Source organism: Photinus pyralis, unplaced genomic scaffold (genome assembly GCF_008802855.1).
Source record: "Photinus pyralis isolate 1611_PpyrPB1 unplaced genomic scaffold, Ppyr1.3 Ppyr1.4_LG9, whole genome shotgun sequence".
NCBI lineage: Eukaryota > Metazoa > Arthropoda > Insecta > Coleoptera > Lampyridae > Photinus > Photinus pyralis.
In genome coordinates this window covers 7,960,186-7,982,363 of record NW_022170878.1, presented here as the reverse complement: position 1 = coordinate 7,982,363, position 22,178 = coordinate 7,960,186, and the positions used below count along the sequence as shown (strand labels likewise).

Sequence of the window (22,178 nt, the reverse complement as noted above, 5' to 3'; positions counted from 1 at the left end):
CAGGTTCATATGAACTCAGCAGAACACTACCTTTAAAACCCAAGAAAATGAAAAGTGAATTAACTATAATTAGGTGCTAATTAGGTGCTAATTAAGTGCCCTATTCCCGAATTAAATGCTCCTTTTTTAAAAAAATTATTACATGTTCTGCCAGGTTCATATGAACTCAGCAGAACACTACCTTTAAAACCCAAGAAAATGAAAAGTGAATTAACTATAATTAGGTGCTAATTAGGTAATAATTAAGTGCCCTATTCCCGAATTAAATGCTCCTTTTTTTAAAAAATTATTACATGTTTTGCCAGGTTCATATGAACTCAGCAGAACACTACCTTTAAAACCCAAGAAAATGAAAAGTGAATTAACTATAATTAGGTGCTAATTAGGTAATAATTAAGTGCCCTATTCCCGAATTAAATGCTCCTTTTTTAAAAAAATTATTACATGTTCTGCCAGGTTCATATGAACTCAGCAGAACACTACCTTTAAAACCCAAGAAAATGAAAAGTGAATTAACTATAATTAGGTGCTAATTAGGTAATAATTAAGTGCCCTATTCCCGAATTAAATGCTCCTTTTTTTAAAAAATTATTACATGTTCTGCCAGGTTCATATGAACTCAGCAGAACATTACCTTTAAAACCCAAGAAAATGAAAAGTGAATTAACTATAATTAGGTGCTAATTAGGTAATAATTAAGTGCCCTATCCCCGAAGTAAATGATCCTTTTTTTTTAAGTTATTACAAGTTCTGCCAGGTTCATAATTTAAAAAAAGGAGCATTTAATTCGGGGATAGGGCACTTAATTAGCACCTAATTACACAATATGTTTGATTGTGTTCTGCTGACTTTGCTCTGCTAGGTTCATGGACATCTAAATAAAATTCTAACGAAAAGTTCATTCTACAACCCAGCTAGCCTCAGACCAGAGGATGGTTCCCACACGGACAACCCCTCAGAGACAGCCGAGTTACTGAGAGACGCTCACTTTCCGGGAGCCACCACCGTGTCGCACCCCAACTGGCCAGAGGTAGCACTCTTCATTCCCACGGAGAAAGACTGGTCGGTTGCCTTTCAGATGGGGGATGTGGCGAGGATGACCTGGGCGGTGAAATCGTTCTCAGGGTGCAAATCACCATCAGCAATGGACGGCATAATACCCGCTCTAGTCCAATTGAGACGATCCCGGTTGGGGTACCCTGACAGGACATGGTTACGATTAGGGCCACCTCCCCTTCCAGTACCTCTGGGTTCACCTCACGTGTGGGATGACCCGAGTGACGTTGAGGGGTCGAATGACTCTAGTCAGGGAGGTGGAACAAAAGGGCCCGAATTTGAGGCCTAGGTACGCTTGGACCCTGTCCATCCTTAATCAAGAATCCTGAATCCGGGTCTGGCAACACCCAGTTACTCCCCCTTCCCCCACAATCATCCCAATCCATAAAATTCACCCAGCGTAATGGCAACAAAAGTGCTGGAGATTCACCCCTGGTAGTTTTTACCAGGGACATATCCCCACGACAGTTGACTAAATTCTGGAAGGGGCCAAAGAGTCAAGTATTAAACATTTCGGCGTCGATATTCAAGTCTTATGAATATTGCTAGAGATTGGTCAAATTTCATGTCTTACCCTCCTTCATCATAAAGACAAATAATTTACCCTAACTCAATCCCTGAATTACTGTATCAGAAACCAACTGAAAGATATACGAAAGTTATAAGGCATCATTCTAAAATCTTATAAAACTTTTAACCCCGCAAAATTTAACAAAATCGTAAAAGTTTTTAAATAGTCACCAATTTTGAGGCATTCGCATAGAAATGCGGCAATGTATCAGTATGTGACAGGCGCTCGTCGGGTCCCATTGACCTAATAAGAACGGAATTTATTTGCAGAAAGATCGGCAAGTATAATTTAGTTTCGATCAAAGATTACGAAAAGTTTTCGCAAACCGCGGGGCATCTTCGAGTAACTTTCCGACCAAGTGAACTCTTTGTTATAAGCTCTTCTGGGTCGGATAATGCCGCACGTATTCATGTTTCCGAAAGAGAAATAAATACAATCGTAAATTAGTTACTGCGTCGTAAGGGGGTAAGGTATTATTTATTATTTACAGTCGTTGAGCATCTTCATGGACAAACAGATTTATATTCAAAAGTTTAGAGAGATGTAAGGCAAGGGAAAATCATGAACAGCTCTTAAAACCTTTGTTTTCCGCTTTTGAGCACAGCTGGAAGTAGAATACACTTTACTCGTTTTTCCACCCATTCAAACATAAAACTTTTCAGATAAATTTGTATTTTCAGTCCACTGAACAAGAACAACTGTAAACATGACAATAATATGGGAGGCAACCAAGACCGTTGTGATTTTTAGACTGGATAGTTTTGAGTTCTCTCCTTTCGCACTAGTGGAAAAGTGCGCGCTGGTGCCACTGCGATCTGTAAAGTGGAAAATTGTGTGACGACTATTGGGCAAGGCGGAAAAATCTCTCACGTTTTACTAGATTGCAATTATAATGGAAAACGTCTATTCAAATGGCCAAGGGGATAAAAACGCCATGCTTCTCGAGTGCTGACAACCGGTCTGACGGGGAATTAGCTTTAGCCGTCCAAAATGACGGCCCTTACGTGTTTTCCTAACAAAGCAATAACTTGAGGTTTTATACGAACACGTTCGTGACTCCTATTTTGGCAATCATCTCGAGTCAATTGTTTTCAATGGCGAATTCTAATAATTTCCAGCGTCGATTTTTCCACTTCCGTTTCGAGGAATGTTCTTATAAGGTGCGCGATTCCTTTTCCGACGCCTCATATAACGATTTGTATAAGTGATAAAAGGTCTTTCCATTTATTCGGAAATACATGAAAGGCCGGAATGTTTCTAATTTTTCTCAATCGTTCAACGCGATTCTTTGTACTTATTTCTTTTCGATGGAATTGAAGCATTCGAATCGTAGATGTCTGAAGGGCTTAAGAAGTTATTTAGGCATTACATATCATAGAGCGTCTACAGGGCGTTTAGATTAAATGGCTATGGGAATCCGTAAGTTTCGATAAGAGAAACATCCGAGAAAATGAGTTCAATCTAATGAATTATAAGTGTATTTTACATAGAAAAATAAGAAAATTGGAACAATCATTGCGCATTCCATTGGCCATTGTTATTCTAAAAAATAGGACGCGGAGCACAATATAAAACGAAATTCAGAACAGTATATACTATTGTTTGCATGTAAAAGATGGAAGAACCTAAGCTTGATATTTTGGACGTAAGTTTTATAATGATCTCTATGGCTTCTGCTAGAAAATAAAGTATTGTATTATACATAACGATAAAAGAACACTAACCATCTCTTCCACTCGATGGTTATAACATCCCTTTATCGTCTTGTATAATAAATAACCATCGACTGTTGTGTCCGACTATGATTTTGTGTATTCACCCTTCTATTGCAGTGTAAGAAGTCACACAAACTGTCAATCGCAATTAGTAGCAGCAGGGGTACGTTAATTTATCCATTTACTAGACGTACCTAAATATAATTTAGGTCAATTTTAGCGATGATTCTTAAAATGTCGAATTTATTACGCTATGAATTTATTATTCCATTTTTTATTGGCTCTAAGACGTTCAGAGACATCAAGGAAGCTTTTAAGGTTTTTAAGTAGGTTGCTTTAAAGGTTTTATAAGTAAACGCATTTCCCAGGGGAACTTATTTGAACCGATTTTGTCTTCATGTATCACGAACTGTGGTAGTCCCTCGAGAAAGGAACGGTAGGTAATCCATTTAATGAAATGTTATTGCACGGCCCGTAATTGGTTTGAAAGCGTGTTTATAGCAAACGTGTAGGTGCCTCCTTTGTGTTTTAATAAGATTGAGGTGTTCGCGCCAAAAGATAATTCAAAATTAATCGAGGGGGCCTGAAAAATCTGGAAAATGATGGCTTTTCTCAACCATCATAAATTTAATTTGCTTTCTGACATCGGATTTCAATAAAATAACTCTTTTCGTTTCATACGAAACTTTATTATAATAAACGTGTAAACAAATATAGAAAATGAGCTCCTGGGAAATGTGCAAAACCAAATTTGGAACCTGGTGGTAGTTTTGTTTTTATAAAGTGTTATCTATGAAATATCATTTAATTGCTTATATACTGATATATTATTTTATCCTAACCTTCAATCTCTTCGCACATTATGTACTCCTGATACAAGATTTCTGACCTAACCTAACTATCTCTCTAAATTAACCTCGCTAATATTTTATCCTAACCTTCAATATCCTTGCACATTATATTCTCCTGATACAAGATTTCTGACCTAACCTAACTATCACTCTAAATTAACCTCACTAATATTTTATCCTAACCTTCAATCTCTTCGCACATTATGTACTCCTGATACAAGATTTCTGACCTAACCTAACTATCACTCTAAATTAACCTCACTAATATTTTATCCTAACCTTCAATCTCTTCGCACATTATGTACTCCTGATACAAGATTTCTGACCTAACCTAACTATCACTCTAAATTAACCTCACTAATATTTTATCCTAACCTTCAATCTCTTCGCACATTATGTACTCCTGATACAAGATTTCTGACCTAACCTAACTAGCACTCTAACCTAACCTCACTAATATTTTTTCCTATCCTTCAATCTCTTCGCACATTATATTCTCCTGATACAAGATTTCTGACCTAACCTAACTATCACTCTAAATTAACCTCGCTAATATTTTATCCTAACCTTCAATATCCTTGCACATTATATTCTCCTGATACAAGATTTTTGACCTAACCTAACTAGCACTCTAACCTAACCTCACTAATATTTTTTCCTATCCTTCAATCTCTTCGCACATTATATTCTCCTGATACAAGATTTCTGACCTAACCTAACTACCACTCTAATGTAACCTCACTAATATTTTAGTCTAACCTTCAATCTCCTCGCACATTATATTCTCCTGATACAAGATTTCTGACCTAACCTAACTAGCACTCTAACCTAACCTCACTAATATTTTTTCCTATCCTTCAATCTCTTCGCACATTATGTACTCCTGATACAAGATTTCTGACCTAACCTAACTATCACTCTAACCTAACCTCACTATTATTTTTTCCTATCCTTCAATCTCTTCGCACATTATGTACTCCTGATACAAGATTTCTGACCGAACCTAACTATCACTCTAACCTAACCTCACTATTATTTTTTCCTATCCTTCAATCTCTTCGCACATTATGTACTCCTGATACAAGATTTCTGACCTAACCTAACTATCACTCTAAATTAACCTCGCTAATATTTTATCCTAACCTTCAATCTCCTTGCACATTATATTCTCCTGATACAAGATTTCTGACTTAACCTAACTAGCACTCTAACCTAACCTCATTAATATTTTTTCCTATCCTTCAATCTCTTCGCACATTATATTCTCCTGATACATGATTTTTGACCTAACCTAACTTTCACTCTAACCTAACCTCACTAACATTTTATCCTAACCTTCAATCTCTTCGCACATTATGTACTCCTGATACAAGATTTCTGACCTAACCTAACTATCACTCTAAATTAACCTCACTAATATTTTATCCTAACCTTCAATCTCTTCGCACATTATGTACTCCTGATACAAGATTTCTGACCTAACCTAACTATCACTCTAACCTAACCTCACTAATATTTTATCCTAACCTTCAATCTCCTCGCACATTATATTCTCCTGATACAAGCTTTCTGACCTAACCTAACTATCATTCTAACCTAACATCACTATTATTTTATCCTAACCTTCACTCTCTTCACACATTATGTTCTCCTGATACAAGATTTCTGACCTAACCTAACTATCACTCTAACCTAACCTCGCTAATATTTTATCCTAACCTTCAATCTCCTCGCACATTATATTCTCCTGATACAAGCTTTCTGACCTAACCTAACTATCATTCTAACCTAACATCACTATTATTTTATCCTAACCTTCAATCTCTTCGCACATTATGTACTCCTGATACAAGATTTCTGACCTAACCTAACTATCACTCTAAATTAACCTCGCTAATATTTTATCCTAACCTTCAATCTCCTTGCACATTATATTCTCCTGATACAAGATTTCTGACCTAACCTAACTATCACTCTAACCTAACCTCACTAATATTTTATCCTAACCTTCAATCTCCTTGCACATTATATTCTCCTGATACAAGATTTCTGACCTAACCTAACTATCACTCTAACCTAACCTCACTATTATTTTATCCTAACCTTCAATCTCTTCGCACATTATGTACTCCTGATACAAGATTTCTGACCTAACCTAACTATCACTCTAACCTAACCTCACTAATATTTTATCCTAACCTTCAATCTCTTCACACATTATGTACTCCTGATACAAGATTTCTGACCTAACCTAACTATCACTCTAAATTAACCTCGCTAATATTTTATCCTAACCTTCAATCTCCTTGCACATTATATTCTCCTGATACAAGATTTCTGACCTAACCTAACTATCACTCTAAATTAACCTCGCTAATATTTTATCCTAACCTTCAATATCCTTGCACATTATATTCTCCCGATACAAGATTTCTGACTTAACCTAACTAGCACTCTAACCTAACCTCACTATTATTTTATCCTAACCTTCAATCTCTTCGCACATTATGTACTCCTGATACAAGATTTCTGACCTAACCTAACTATCACTCTAACCTAACCTCACTACTATTTTATCCTAACTTCAATCTCCTCGCACGTTATATTCTCCTGATACCAGATTTCTGACCTAACCTAACTATCACTCTAACCTAACCTCACTACTATTTTATCCTAACTTCAATCTCCTCGCGCGTTATATTCACCTGATACAAGATTTCTGACCTAACCTAACTATCACTCTAACCTAACCTCACTAATATTTTATCCTAACTTCCACCTCCTTGCACATTATATTCTCCTGATACCAGATTTCTGACCAAACCTAACTATCACTCTAACCTAACCTCACTAATATTTTATCCTAATTTCAACCTCCTTGCACATTATATTCTCCTGATACAAGATTTCTGACCTAACCTAACTATCACTCTAACCTAACCTCACTAATATTTTATCCTAACTTCCACCTCCTTGCACATTATATTCTCCTGATACCAGATTTCTGACCAAACCTAACTATCACTCTAACCTAACCTCACTACTATTTTATCCTAACTTCAATCTCCTCGCACGTTATATTCTCCTGATACCAGATTTCTGACCTAACCTAACTATCACTCTAACCTAACCTCACTAATATTTTATCCTAACTTCAACCTCCTTGCACATTATATTCTCCTGATACAAGATTTCTGAGCTAACCTAACTATCACTCTAACCTAACCTCACTAATATTTTATCCTAACTTCAACCTCCTTGCACATGATATTCTCCTGATACCAGATTTCTGACCTAACCTAACTATCACTCTAACCTAACCTCACTAATATTTTATCCTAACTTCAACCTCCTTGCACATTATATTCTCCTGATAGAAAATTTCTGACCTAACCTAACTATCACTCTAACCTAACCTCACTACTATTTTATCCTAACTTCAACCTCCTCGCACGTTATATTCTCCTGATACCAGATTTCTGACCAAACCTAACTATCACTCTAACCTAACCTCACTAATATTTTATCCTAACTTCAACCTCCTTGCACATTATATTCTCCTGATAGAAAATTTCTGACCTAACCTAACCTCACTCATACTTTATCCTAACTTTTGATCTCCTCTTCTCACATCATGTGCTCCTGATAGATGACTTCTCACCTAACGTAACCTCACTAATAACCAAACTCTGATCACCTCGTGCGAGAACAACCATTCCCTTTAGTAGTTGAAGGAGTGGAACTGGAAGTGGAAGTTATTTAAAATATGCTCTCGATTACCCTCCCCTTCACTGATGTACTAGGTTCCCCCCTCCGCAACACACGGACCAAACGCTCGTCGGCATCTTTTTCGATCTCTGAGGGCGCCGGTACTAATCGCGACGCCTCTTCGAGGACGATAGCGAAGGAGTGAGCCACCTCCGTCGCAACGGCACTGGGTCCCGCTGCTCCGGTGGAGCCCTCTCGCTTAATTGGGTCAGCCGGAGCATTCGATTTCGTCAAAAAAGTGACTGAAAGTTATGCTGCTCGACACCAAATGCGAAGAAGACCCCCTACCAGGCTCCTTCCTGCGGAAGAACGTCTTTCATAAGCTCGACTAATGGCCCTGTCATCCGGGAGTCCGTATAACACAGCCATCACCTTGGTTACCGTAGGGACGTGCTTCTGAACCTTCAGAAACCCGCCGTCCCAGGACCTAAAAAGAGGGACAGTCCTCGACAACCAGTCCAAGGTCTACTAATCCTACATTCGGCCACAATGGCACTCTGCGGAGGAGTCCAGCAGAACCCTGCCGGACCCCCCCCCCTCCATGCATTCCGTCGACAACTGCATTCAACGCACCTCGACTGAAGCTCAGGGATGTTCGGGAGCGATACCGGAACGATGGCCCCTCTGAGCCCCGCCGCAGCGACTTGTCGTGGCGCGCCCGCAACTGTGGCCCTGAGTCACATCTTGGAGTGCTTCCCTCCGTTCTGAGACGCCAGTACCAAGTAGAAGCGCGAGTAATGAAGAAGAACCGGGAATTTCCACCCCAAATGGAGCCCACACCACAGAAGTTCTGGCTGGAACCAACACCTACTGCGTCCAGAAGATTTCTCGAAACGCTCTCTTTTCTGGTGTACTTATCCTTGCATTTTGAAAGTTACGAGCAAACCACCATTTTATTAATACTTGAAGAACTGAATGTCGTCGTAGAATTGTTTTAAATAAATCAACGCATTTTCTTTGCTAAGTGTAAACTAAAAGTTTAGAGCTACGTTGAAACTGAAAGTGTCATGACTTTTATCCGTTTCTCTCACGAAATTAGTGCTGAAAATGTTAAGTGGAAAGTGTCTTCTTCTTTTTTTTGTTAACAAATCGCAGACAACCTTTCACGGTCAAAGCTTTTTTGTGTAATAAAACGATACAAAATAATCAACACTTTGCACACCCAAACAAATTCTGTATTAGAACAAACTTTGGACTTTACGAAACGTATCTTCTGCGAATCCGCGCGCTCTTTAAATTTGCGCGCATTAATCGGACTCGGGATGTTTGTGCCTTGCCACTGGAACACTGATGATTTATGATCTTGCACCGAAATGGTGCCATTTATGAATAGATTAGTTCAATAATGTAATCAAATGTTGTTATTGTTATTATTTAACGAATAGGAGTAAGTCAATAGGTCTTTCAACTTCATCTGGCGTCATTGTTGATTATTACATGATCCTTGATGCTGATGTGGGGCACGAAATCTTATCAATTGACAATGGAATTTTGCTGGATCTATTTTAATATTGTCCAAGATAAAGCGAAAATAATATTTTCGTCTTAATTTTGTACACGATGACTAAAATAGTATTAATTGCAATTTTTTTAAAAATAATTAACTGCTAATTGGTACTAATCATCTCATTCCAAACGCGTGAAATCCCCATCGATCAATACCATTTTTTTTTGTCGTTACTGATGGTGTTGCGTTATACGCTGCAAAGTTCAACATTGGATCCGGTAACATTCGTGCCCGGCGATGGAAAGAATTTTCACGTGTTACAAAATTCTACACGTGTGAATAGTATGGGGAAATAGATATGTGATTAATTGCCGATTATTTGGCAATTACCCCAAAATCGCGTTCAGACACTAATGCACAATTAATTATAATGTTATTTTTAGCACCTTTGCTGATAACTCCTGGTTATCAAGCAGAATGTGTGACCGTTTCAGTGCGATTATATATAGGGGTAGTTGCCAACTTTGGAGACCGATGGTTATGCAATGGATGGTAGGCATCCCGTGCAGGGAAGTTTTGACAATACTTTGGAGAACTCTACTGACCTTAGACAGTTAAAAATTGTCAAGAAATAGAGGCCTTTTACACTTTTCCTTTCACAAAGTCAACCTGAGGTCAAATATGAGTAATTTCAAAAACATTTAGTTGGCCTCCGGCCCTTTCACTCCACTCCACTCCACAATACCGTCCTTCGCGTAGTTTTTAGACAACACCGTAGCATCGGGGGGTCTGGGTGCCAAGAATAATAGGAAAAGAATTATCGAGCCCTCCTTCCATACCCCACAGACCCCTCGGTACTACGTCTTCCCTCAAAAAAGTATCACGTGTGGGTTTTAAAGACTACACGCGATTTGGGTTAGAACGCCACCGGGGGGACTGTACCCCCCAGCTGAAGAAAACTCGATTATCTTCTGAAGACTGTCTGAAACATTCGACAACGAAGGAGAAGACTTGATTATTCTTTTCCTATTACTCTTAGCACTCTCCCTATAGTTTTCAGAAAAAAGGTAATCGAATCTTCGTATGCTGGGGGGTATTCCATACCACCGGTGCTACGTCTTTCCTCAAAAAAGTTTCACGTGAGTTTTAAGGAATAAACGATTTGCATGTGAACTTAGCACCGGGGGGTGTGGGGAGTATAGAATACCCCCCGCCTTTCTTCTGAAGACTCTATCACGTGGGTTTTAGAGACTACACGACTTGTGTAAAAACTTAGCACCGGGGGGGTCTGGGGTACTCCCCAACAAACGAAAACTAGATTACCTTCTGATGGCTACCAAAAAAACACTCGCCAGGGAAGGGTTAGACTCGAAAAAAGGTAATCGATTAAACGATTTGGATGAGAAATTAGCACCGCCGGAGGTGGGGGGGTATGCAATACTCCATAACCCCCCCCCCCGGTAAAAGAAAGTGCGATCGCTATTTTCTGAAGACTACCAGAAACAGTCGCCAACGAAGGATTATACTCAAAAAAAGGTAATCGATTAAACGATTTGGGTGAGAAATTAGCACCGCCGGGGGTATGCTATCCCCCCCCCCCCCCCGGGGCCAAAGAAAGTGCGATCGCTTTTTTCTGAAGACCACCAAAAACGCTCGCCAACGAAGGAAAAGAGCAGAAGACTTTAAAAAAAGTAATCGAGTAAACGATTTGGGTTTGGGGGTATGCAATACCCCCCCCCCCCCCCCCCCACATAACCGAAAATTCTATTACTTTCTTCTGAAGACTGTCCGAAACAGTCGCCAGCGAAGGAGAAGACTCGATTATTCTTTTCCCATTACTGTATAGGCATTCTCGCTGTAATTTTCAGAAAAAAAGGTAATCGAATCTTCGTATGCTGGGGGGTATTCCATACCCCCCAGGCTCCCCGGTGCTACGTTTTTCCTCAAAAAAGTTTCACGTGAGTTTTAAGGAATAAACGATTTGTATGAGAACTTACCACCGGGGGGTGTGGGGAGTATAGAATACTCCCAGCAGACGAAAACTCGAGTACCTTCTCCTGAAGACTACTCGAAACACTCTCCAGCGAAGAAGAAAACTCGCTAATTCTTTTCCTATTACTCTTATTACCTTCACTGTAGCTTTCAAAAGAAAGTAAAAAATCTTCGCGGGGGGGAGGGGGGTCCATACCCCGCAGTATTACGTCCTTTCTCAAAAAAGTATCACGTGATTTTTAAAGACTACATGATTTGTGTAAAAACTTAGCACCGGGGGGTCTGGAGTACTCCCCAACAAACGAAAACTCGATTACCCTCTTCTGATGACTACCCGAAACACTCGCCAGCGAAGGGTTAGATTCGAAAAAAGGTAATCGATTAAACGATTTGGGTGAAAAATTAGCACCGCCGGAGGTCTGGGGGTATGCAATACCCCATACACCCCCCCCCCCCAAGGGAAAAAGAAAGTGCGATCGCTGTTTTCTGGACTACCAGAAACAGTCGCCAACGAAGGAAAAGAGCAGAAGACTCGAAAGAAGGTAATCGAATAAACGATTTGGACGAGAACTTAGTACCGCCGGGAGGGGGGGGGGTACACTAACCCCCCCAATAACCGAAAATTCTATTACTTTCTTCTGAAGACTGTCCTGGTGGTATTTTAATATAGAATAATAGGAAAAGAATTATCGAGCCCTCCTTCCATACTCCCCATACCCTCGGTACTACGTCATCCCTCAAAAAAGTATCACGTGTGGGTTTTAAAGACTACACGCGATTTGGGTGAGAACACCGCCGGGGGGACTGTACCCCCCTGCTGAAGAAAACTCGATTATCTTATGAAGACTGTCTGAAACATTGGGCAACGAAGGAGAAGACTCGATTATTCTTTTCCTATTATTCTTAGCACTCTCCCTATAGTTTTCAGAAAAAAGGTAATCGAATCTTCGTATGCTGGGGGGTATTCCGTACCCCCCAGGACCACCGGTGCTACGTCTTTCCTCAAAAAAGTTTCACGTGAGTTTTAAGGAATAAACGATTTGTATGTGAACTTAGCACCGGGGGGTGTGGGGAGTATAGAATACCTCCCGCCTTTCTTCTGAAGACTCTATATCACGTGGGTTTTAAAGACTACACGATTTGTGTAAAAACTTAGCACCGGGGGGTCTGGGGGTATACAGTACTTCCCATAAACGAAAACTAGATTACCTTCTTCTGATGACTACCAAAAAAACACTCGCCAGCGAAGGGTTAGACTCGGAAAAAGGTAATCGATTAAACGATTTGGGTGAAAAATTAGCACCGCCGGAGGTCTGGGGGTAAGCAATACCCCATAGACCCCCCCCCCCAGGCTAAAACAAAGTGCGATCGCTGCTTTCTGGACTACCAGAAACAGTCGTCAGCGAAGGAAAAGAGCAGAAGACTCGAAAAAAGGTAATCGAATAAACGATTTGGACGAGAACTTAGTACTGCCGGGAGGGGGAGTACACTAACCCCCCCAATAACCGAAAATTCTATTACTTTCTTCTTAAGACTGTCCGAAACACTCGCCAGCGAAGGAGAAGACTCCATTATTCTTTTCCTATTGCTCTTAGGCACTCTCACTGTAGTTTTCAGAAAAAAAAGGTAAGTAGTCGAATCTTTGTATGCTGGGGAGTATTCACACCCCCTGGTGCTAACTTCTCGCCCATTTTAGTCCTTAAAACTCTCCCGCTAGTTTATTGGGGGCAAAGGTAATACCCCCTCAGCATACCAAGATTTGGTTACCTTTTTTCTGAAGACTAAGTACTGCTAAAAGGAAAATAACGTTGTTGATGAATTGCTCCATTCTTCCTGTGGTGAGAAAGTAGATTTGTTGGTCGTTCTTATGCCTTTGGTTACAGATTCGTTTGAGTTGTCGGAATGTAGCAGATAAACCCTGATTCTTAATTTTGTTGATTAGTAGTTGCTCCATTACTTTAGGAAAAGAATGCTCGAGGCTGCCGAGTGTTTCGTGGAGTCTGCAGAAGAAGGTATTCCATACCCCCAAGACTCTTCAGGGCTACGTTCTAATGGCCATTCCTCACGAAGAGCCCCAATTTAGTATTACGTTTTGACCCAAAAACTATTACAAGGGTTTTAAGGACTTAACACCGGGGGGATGGAGCACCTCCCCAGTATACTTCGATTAACTTTTTTTTTTAAACTACGTATGTAGGAGGAGGGGGGGGGGGTAATTCCGTAACCCCTCAGAGTTACATTCTCGTCTCAAAACAGCTGTTATAGCCACCAGCTCTCTCCCGATCATTCTTCTCAGACGAAGATTCGATTATCTTTTTTCTGACAGGAATGGGAAAGGAGTTATCGAGTCCAGCTCCTTTGCTGGTGAGTTTTTCTGGTAGTAACCCAATTTTCGTATTCGAGGGGGGGGGGGAGAATTGGGATTATTGAATTTATCCAGAGCAAATCGCCTAACGGATTCTGGAGCGGCATAAACGACTAGAATGCGCTAATTTTCAAAAAAAAACTTGGCAAAACCGTGGCGTTAGTACGGTTCTTCCGTAATCCAAGATCCGGCCCCCCTCGACAGATTCGATTTCCATCAAAAACAACTTTATCGAAACTTAAAAATAAAACAGGTCAATTGCATGTTTACGAGAAGTACGATGCTGTTTTTCGAACACTAAATGCATTTTTCGGTCCGTACGTTTGCTTGGAGGGCAAAAGAAAAAACGGAACCGTACCTTATTTTTCGAGCGATTCTAGCGTTCATCTCAAAACGTGATCAACCCAGATATGTGCTATTAGTAATTGGACTTTATTCCTTCCAGTATCGTATAAAAAGCTACGTCTCGTCTGGAATTATCAGTATAGCGCTTTACGTTTGCTTTGAAAGGTTCGCAAGTGAAGTGGGATAAAATGGTGAAGATTGTGCAGGTTTGTGCGCGTTTGGTATGCGGAAGTGGCGGTCCATACTTAACATTTGTATCTCTTGCAGAACGTGAACGTTATCGTCGCCGTTTCGATATTGGCGATCCTTAGCATCGTACAGCAAATTGCGGCAAGGCCAAAGGACAGTCCGTTTCAAAATTCGCTAGACACAATCAACGGGTGCCACATCGACGTAAGTGACATGCCGACACTTAAGTTCTCACTTACAGGGTCTGTTTGCAGAGCAAAGTGCAGGACACCTGCCAGAGATGCGCGAAGGTAACGAAATCGAACGTCGTCTACCCGCTCTGCTGTGGCAATGAGGACGACGTCTTCGTGTGGTGCCAACGATACCTGGAGTATGGCATCCACTAGTACCTTATACTCTTTATTTATTTATTTGATGCAAAGAGCAACTGAATCAATGCAATTTAACACCCTATCCGTTTGCCCTCAGTTGCCGACGGTTGAGTGCGCTCTTTTTTATATAAAACTATTTATTTAATGGCTGTGACAATTTTATAAACTTATTAAAAAAATGCTAAATCTCGCCAGTGTATTCCTTTCGCAATCTCTCAAAGTACACCAGATCCTCGTTTTTGATTGACGGCTGCAAACCGACAAGTGCAGCTTGAAAATCGGACAGTTCCACCATCACATCATCGCTAGATAATCCCAGCAAGGCGTCTGCAAAAGTACAACTATTGCACTTGAGTCTGTTGTAGTGTAGTGTTACGCCATAAATAAAACACCTTCTTATTTTATTTATGGTGTTACGCAAACGCGAAGTAATAATGAGCGAGAACGCAAATAAGTTAAAGAAGAGATAAGGGTTCCACATACTAAAAATGAATATTGTTGATTGTACCTAACAATGATATGTCTTCATTTGTACGTTATGTGGAAAGACATTTACTAAACAGTGCAATTTAAGTAGACACACTAAAAATATTCACTTCTGAAGGTGGCAGAGGTTATGTTTATTATTTACCCCTACGAGTAGATTTTGACCCCTTACCCTTAAAAACAGTTCAACGCAAATTCAAATTCTGGCGCGCTTGCGATTGCGCAGTGCCAAAGTCACTGAGGGAGTCACGGTGCGACAGAGACGCATGTCAACTATAGCTTGTCGCCGTGAAATCAAAGCCACGCCCACCAACTCTTACTTCCGTCGCGCAGGCGCAAGTACTAACCCTCAGTGTTGGTTTCAATCAGTCTTCGAACGCACGACGACCACGCCAGCGAGCACAGGCCGTAGAAATCGGCGCCGGTCACGTTCGCCGGACACATTCGCACGATCTTCTCCAGGTCGACATCCTCGGCCAATTTAAATCTGAAACCAGAAGGTAGAAGAACATCGGGACAGTACGAGGAGGATACTTTCGCGTCAGCGCCTTCAGTACGCCAATTTTGGAGACGGGATCCGTGCAGGGACCGACGTAGAGCAGCTTATCGAAGCGACCGGGTCGGAGAAGGGCAGGGTCAATGAGATCGGGTCGATTCGTTGCACCTTCACATAATGTTATTTATAAATTGTTATCGCCAATCCGGTTTAACACCAGATACACTATACATTTTGAAATTACAAATTTCAAAGTTCACCAGGAAGTTTGAGACATCTGACCTTGAATTCACCAACTTTAGACATGCGGAATGAATTTTCAAACGTCAAATGTCAAAAATTCACCCATTCTCTTGAGGATATTGAACAAAAATCGAAATTGCGGCCTGATACTTGACACCTGACCTTGAATTCACCCACTCTACACTTAGGGAATGAATTCTCAAGCGTCAAATTTCAAAATTCACGCGAAAGTTTGAGAATATTTAACAATAAACTCAAAATTGAGGCCTGACACTTGAAATACGCTCAAAATTTAAGTGAATTCCAAATAAAAATTCGCATTTAATTTTCAAGCTTGAATTCACCCACTTTAGACTTACGGAAGGAATTTTCAAGCGTGAAATTTCAAAATTCACCCGGAAGTTTCAGAATACTAAACAAACGATTCAAAATTGTGGCCTGACACTTGCCACCTGACCTTGAATTCACCCACTTTAGACTTATAGAAAGAATTTTCAAGCGTCAAATTTCAAAATTTACCTATAATCTTGAAGATATTGAACAAAACATTCAAAATTGTGGCTTGACACTTGACACCTGACCTTGAATTCGCCCACTTTAGACTTATAGACGGAATTCTCAAGTGTCAAATTTCAAAATTTACCTATAATCTTGAAGATATTGAACAAAACATTCAAAATTGTGGCTTGACACTTGACAGCTGACCTTGAATTCACCCACTTTGGACTTATAGAAGGAATTTTCAAGTGTCAAATTTCAAAATTTACCTATAATCTTGAAGATATTGAACAAAAAACTCAAAATTGTGGCTTGACACTTGCCACCTGCCCTTGAATTCACCCACTCTACACTTACGGAATGAATTTTCAAGCGTCAAATTTCAAAATTCACGCGAAAGTTTGAGAATATTGAACAATAAACTGAAAATTGAAGCCTGACACTTGAAATACGCTTAAAATTAAAGTGAATTGCAAATAAAACTTCGCATTTAATTTTCAAGCTTGAATTCGCCCACTTTAGACTTACGGAATGAATTTTCAAGCGTCAAATTTCAAAATTCACGCGAAAGTTTGAGAATATTGAGCAATAAATTCAAAATTGAAGCCTGACACTTGAAATACGCTCAAAATTAAAATGAATTCCAAATAAAACTTCGCATTTAATTTTCAAGCTTGAATTCACCCACTTTAGACTTACGGAAGGAATTTTACAAGCGTCAAATTTCAAAATTCACCCGGAAGTTTCAGAATACTAAACAAACGATTCAAAATTGTGGCCTGACACTTGACACCTGACCTTGAACTCACTTACTTTAGACTTATAGAAGGAATTTTCAAGTGTCAAATTTCAAAATTTACCTATAATCTTGAAGATATTGAACAAAAAACTCGAAACTGAGACCTGACATCTCCCACCTAACCTTGAATTCATCCACTTTAGAATTTACGGAAGGAATTTTCAAGCGTCAAATTTCAAAATTCACCTGGAAGTGTGACAATATTGAACAATGAACTCAAAATTCAGACCTGACACTAGACACCTGACCCACTTTAGAGTGAGACATTTGCAAATATTGAACAAAATTCTATCCTGACACTTAAAATATCCCTCAAAAGTAAAGTAATCAAACGTGGCATTAAATTAGTTCTAGTTTACCGATTATAAAGACAGTGGCCGATTGATTTAGTCCGTCCATCTCGGCGAGAAGCTGCGACACGACCCGATCCATCACGCCGCCGGAATCGCCCGATATCCCACGGTTGGGCGCCAACGAATCGAGCTCGTCAAAGAATATTATGCACGGGGCGGCGTCTCGCGCCCTTTCGAATACTGAAGAGATCGTTAGCGATCGTAATTGTTCGGAACGGTCCTACCTTGCCTGACGTTCTGCTCCGATTGTCCGACGTACATGTTGAGCAGTTCGGGACCCTTGACGGAGAGGAAGCACAAATTGCACTCGGTCGCGACGGCCTTGGCGATGAGGGTCTTTCCCGTGCCCGGCGGTCCGTACAGTAGTATCCCTAACGCATGCGCTATAATCTTGGATGGGCTGCAAGGAGGCGAACTTACCCGAGCGTCTCAGGCCGGTCGCTCGCAACAGCTCGGGATGCTGCAGCGGTAAATTAACGGTTCGGATGATCTCGTGCTTGACGTCACCCAAACCGCCAACGTCCGACCATTGAACCTTCGGTATCTTTGGGGCTCCCAAACTTTGACTATACATCGCCTGCATTCTATCTAAAGCCGAATCGAAATCGCCCTGCTCGAGTTTAGAGACCGAGCGCGTCTTCGCGTAGAAAACGAGCGCGCGGAGATCGCCCAGCACGAAGCCGTGAGTCTTCTCGGCCACCTCGTCGAGGCTCGCGTTGTTTTCGATACTTCGCGCGTCCACGATCCAGCGCAAGATTTCGGCCCTTTGCGCCGTATTCGGGGTGGCAATCTCGAAGATCTCCAAGAAGTGTCGGGTCAGCGTGGCTGGTATTTCTTTACTGTCACTCGTGCAGACCAGAATGACCGGAAAATTATTGTGAATGAACAGCTCCTCGAGCTGCGCGGCGAAGAAACTCAAAATCCTATCGTCGTAAAGTCCTTCGTTATTTTTCCCGAAATTCTGGAAAGACCCGCGTGAGTGTCGAAGGGGGTTACAGGGAGAGCGAGTACCTCGAAGTTTTTAATGTGCACCAAGCAAGGCGAGCATAGTTTCGCCTTGAAAAATAAGTGTCTCAATTTCGACTCGGTTTGGGCGTAGACGGCGGCGTTGATCTCCCCGCTCGTGGTGGCAAAGAGGTGGAGGCCTAGAGATGACGCAACCGCCGAGGTTATCGTAGACTTCCCCGAGCCCTTAGCTCCGAGCACGAGGAATGCCGGCCGAAGCTTGATCGCATCTGCAAAGGTTGAAGTCCACATAATCACCTCAGCAAAACTTACATGTAAACAACATGATTAATGTTTATAATTATAAATTAACGACGCACTGAAGAAGTGCAAAAATACCGAATTATCAGTTAATTAATTGAATGATAGAAGGCTTACACAATCGGGTTCGTTATCCAAAATTCGGGGAATGGCAATCGATTCGAATTTTGGACAAGTGATAAGTGGTGTTTTGTGCACTGGCCGTTACAAAAAAAACAATAATGGTCCCGGTGTAACTCCCTGTGGCGCCTTCTCACAATGAATTAGTAGACGGGCCCGTATTACGTCCCCAGTCATATTCGCCTGTTAATAATTAGCCCCAGGGATATTCTACTAAAAATCCCGCTCGTGTCCAAAATATGACCTCCTTCTTCTATCCTTGGATATGCGTTCCAAATATACGCGCCATCACAAGATTCGTTCCGGAATATTTGCCTCTGGAATATTTCATCCGAGAAAGCCGGCATAGAAAATACTGGTCTTGTCAGTTAACATTACCATCCAATAAAGTGAAAAGAGAAATTCATGATCCCCTTTCATGTTCACTGGGGGGTATTCCCCCAGACCCCCGGTTGTATATTTTTAACCAGACAGTACTGCTCTATACAACCGGGGAGTCTGGAGGGTATGGAAAACCTCCCAGTGAACATTACTGTCCAGTAAAGTGAAAAGAGAAATTGATGAAACTCCTTCATGTTCACTGGGGGGTATTCCATACCCCCCGGTTGTATATTTCTAACCAAAGCTCAATACTGTCTGGTTAAAAATATATAACCGGGGGGTCTAGAAGGGTATGGAAAACCTCCCAGTGAACATTACTGTCCAGTAAAGTGAAAAGAGAAATTGATGATCCCCTTTCATGTTCACAGGGGGGTATGGAATACCCCCCAGTGAACATTACTGTCCAGTAAAGTGAAAAGAGAAATTGATGATCCCCTTTCATGTTCACAGGGAGGGTATGGAATACCCCCCAGACCCCGGTTGTATATTTTTAACCAAAGAGCAGTACTGTCTGGTTAAAAATATATAACCGGGGGGTCTAGGGGTATGGAACCCCCCCAGTGAACATTACTGTCCAGTAAAGTGAAAAGAGAAATTGAAACTCTTTCATGTTCACTGGGGGGTATTCCATACCCCCCAGACCCCCCGGTTGTATATTTCTAACCAAAGAGCAATACTGTCTGGTTAAAAATATACAACCGGGGGGTCTAGGGGGTGTGGAAAACCCCCCAGTGAACATTACTGTCCAGTAAAGTGAAAAGAGAAATTGATGAAACTCTTTCATGTTCACTGGGGGGTATATTCCATACCCCCCCGACCGTGGGTTGTATATTTCTAACCAAAGAGCAGTACTGTCTGGTTAAAAATATACAACCGGGGGGTCTAGGGGGGATGGAAAACCCCCCAGTGAACATTACTGTCCAGTAAAGTGAAAAGAGAAATTGATGAAACTCTTTCATGTTCACTGGGGGGTATATTCCATACCCCCCCGACCGTGGGTTGTATATTTCTAACCAAAGAGCAGTACTGTCTGGTTAAAAATATACAACCGGGGGGTCTAGGGGGGATGGAAAACCCCCCAGTGAACATTACTGTCCAGTAAAGTGAAAAGAGAAATTGATGAAACTCTTTCATGTTCACTGGGGGGTATATTCCATACCCCCCCGACCGTGGGTTGTATATTTCTAACCAAAGAGCAGTACTGTCTGGTTAAAAATATACAACCGGGGGGTCTAGGGGGTATGGAAAACCCCCCAGTGAACATTACTGTCCAGTAAAGTGAAAAGAGAAATTGATGATCCTCTTTCAAGTTCACTGGGGGGGGTATTCCATATCCCCCAGACCCCTCCGTTGTATACAAGAACAATAATGTCTGGTTAAAAATGGATGCAATACCATTTTACTCATATAGGTACTTACTGCTCTTTAAAAACGGCCTAACTGCCTTCACCACCCGATCCGAGTAGACCCTCAGACCGTACGGACAGCAATCAATGGACCACCTCTCGCAGTCGGCCGGGTCAAATGTAACCGTCCGACTTATAACCGCCGGCAAGAAACTCTGCACGTTAGCCGACTGTTTTATGCTCGTCTCCCCCAACACGACCACCCCGAACTCTCGCCCGACTTCTCCCACCAGCAGACGATTGCAGCGAAAGTGCACGAATCGCAACCCGTGCAGTTTTCCGTTCGTGTAGCGGAACTCGGGGGCGTACCTCTCGAGCTCGACGGAGATGACGTCTCCGACGCACGCGATTTTGAGACTCCTGAAGTAGTTCGTCACGAGACTGTCGACCAGGGCGCTGCCGAGGTCGTGGCACGTGCTGATTGCGGACAGGTCGACTTCGTCGGCCTTCGGTAGCCGAGACAGAGTCGTGTAGGCGAGGGTGGTCGAGTTAACTCGCCGGTTGTGGTGGAGGGTGTCTGAAATGTACGCGCGATCTTCGGGGATGCCGCTGGCGCCGACTAAATGGGCCGGTTTCGTGTTTATTACAACCACGTCTTCTCCAATCGCAAGACTTTGGAGGTAGGTCTTTGACAGAACGAGAGTGTTGTTAATGTCGTCATTGAAAGTGGCGCCGTCTCTGATTATCAACCTTTCGATCGCCTCATAAGGCAACGCGACTAGTTCGAAGGCCTTCCGCCGTCTCCTGATGCAATTATAACGGAAAAGCATGTACAGAGGGAAGTAGTGAGGGGGGTAAGTGGGGAATCTTAAACGGCAGACATAGCAAAGCACAGAGGCCCCTTTCTTCAGGTCCGATGGTGCATCCATGTAAATACAAATTGAGGTTATGTCACTCACGCACAAGAAGTAAATCACTTTACTCGCCTCAGTTCTGCAATCAGGACATTAAAATAATCATGGAAATTAAAGTAAAGGGGCAAATTACCCATAAAATTGGCCCCCATAAAAGTAGGGTTAAAGGTCCATTATTTGTGTAATGTATGTTGCATAACCGTCAGGATAGCGATAGATGTATAGGATGCGTCAAACGACCTGCCAATGGATCTCTGAAGAATTACTCCAAAATTGAGTTAAGGATATAACGACGGAGGTAAGTAGGTAAAGAAAATCACACTGAAAAGGAACCGACGTCGCCACCATCTTGGGGCGCCGTCTTCCTCTCCTTTCGAATTGGATGGCGTAACGTGCTGGTGGACGACTTATTCGGCGCCATCTTGAACCTATCGAATAATAGTTGTGGTTCAGTGGTAGATTTTTGGGCTATAAATCCGGACCCAATCCTAATCCAGAAGAGGATTCCTAGAGCTAACCCCGGCGAGGCGGACAAACGGGTAGACGAAAAGAAAAAAGGCAGAGATCAGATGACTCTAAAAGGCGCTACACTAGTCCCACGGGTTG

The 22,178-nt window shown here is 41.7% G+C and overlaps 3 protein-coding genes across 6 annotated transcripts in view; 1 reads left to right on the top strand and 2 right to left on the bottom strand.

Moving 5' to 3' along the window:
• Window positions 1-22,178, bottom strand: part of LOC116180612 (sex peptide receptor-like) — a 561,029-nt gene that overhangs the window by 455,052 nt on the left and 83,799 nt on the right. The gene's annotated exons all lie outside the window — the stretch shown is intronic.
• On the top strand, window positions 14,174-14,735 carry LOC116180634. The gene is made up of 3 exons (XM_031500719.1): window positions 14,174-14,316; window positions 14,378-14,503; window positions 14,554-14,735. The coding sequence occupies exons 1-3, from the start codon at window positions 14,299-14,301 to the stop codon at window positions 14,683-14,685; spliced, it is 276 nt and encodes a 91-aa protein (XP_031356579.1). The 5' UTR covers window positions 14,174-14,298; the 3' UTR covers window positions 14,686-14,735.
• Window positions 14,698-21,773, bottom strand: LOC116180607 (peroxisome assembly factor 2). The gene is made up of 9 exons (XM_031500687.1): window positions 21,706-21,773; window positions 20,732-21,651; window positions 18,557-18,780; window positions 17,966-18,506; window positions 17,770-17,916; window positions 17,552-17,725; window positions 15,691-15,820; window positions 15,504-15,643; window positions 14,698-14,997 (listed from the first exon to the last, which is right to left on the bottom strand). Exons 2-9 carry the CDS (start codon window positions 21,585-21,587, stop codon window positions 14,852-14,854), a joined length of 2,358 nt encoding a protein of 785 aa, XP_031356547.1. The 5' UTR covers window positions 21,588-21,651; window positions 21,706-21,773; the 3' UTR covers window positions 14,698-14,851.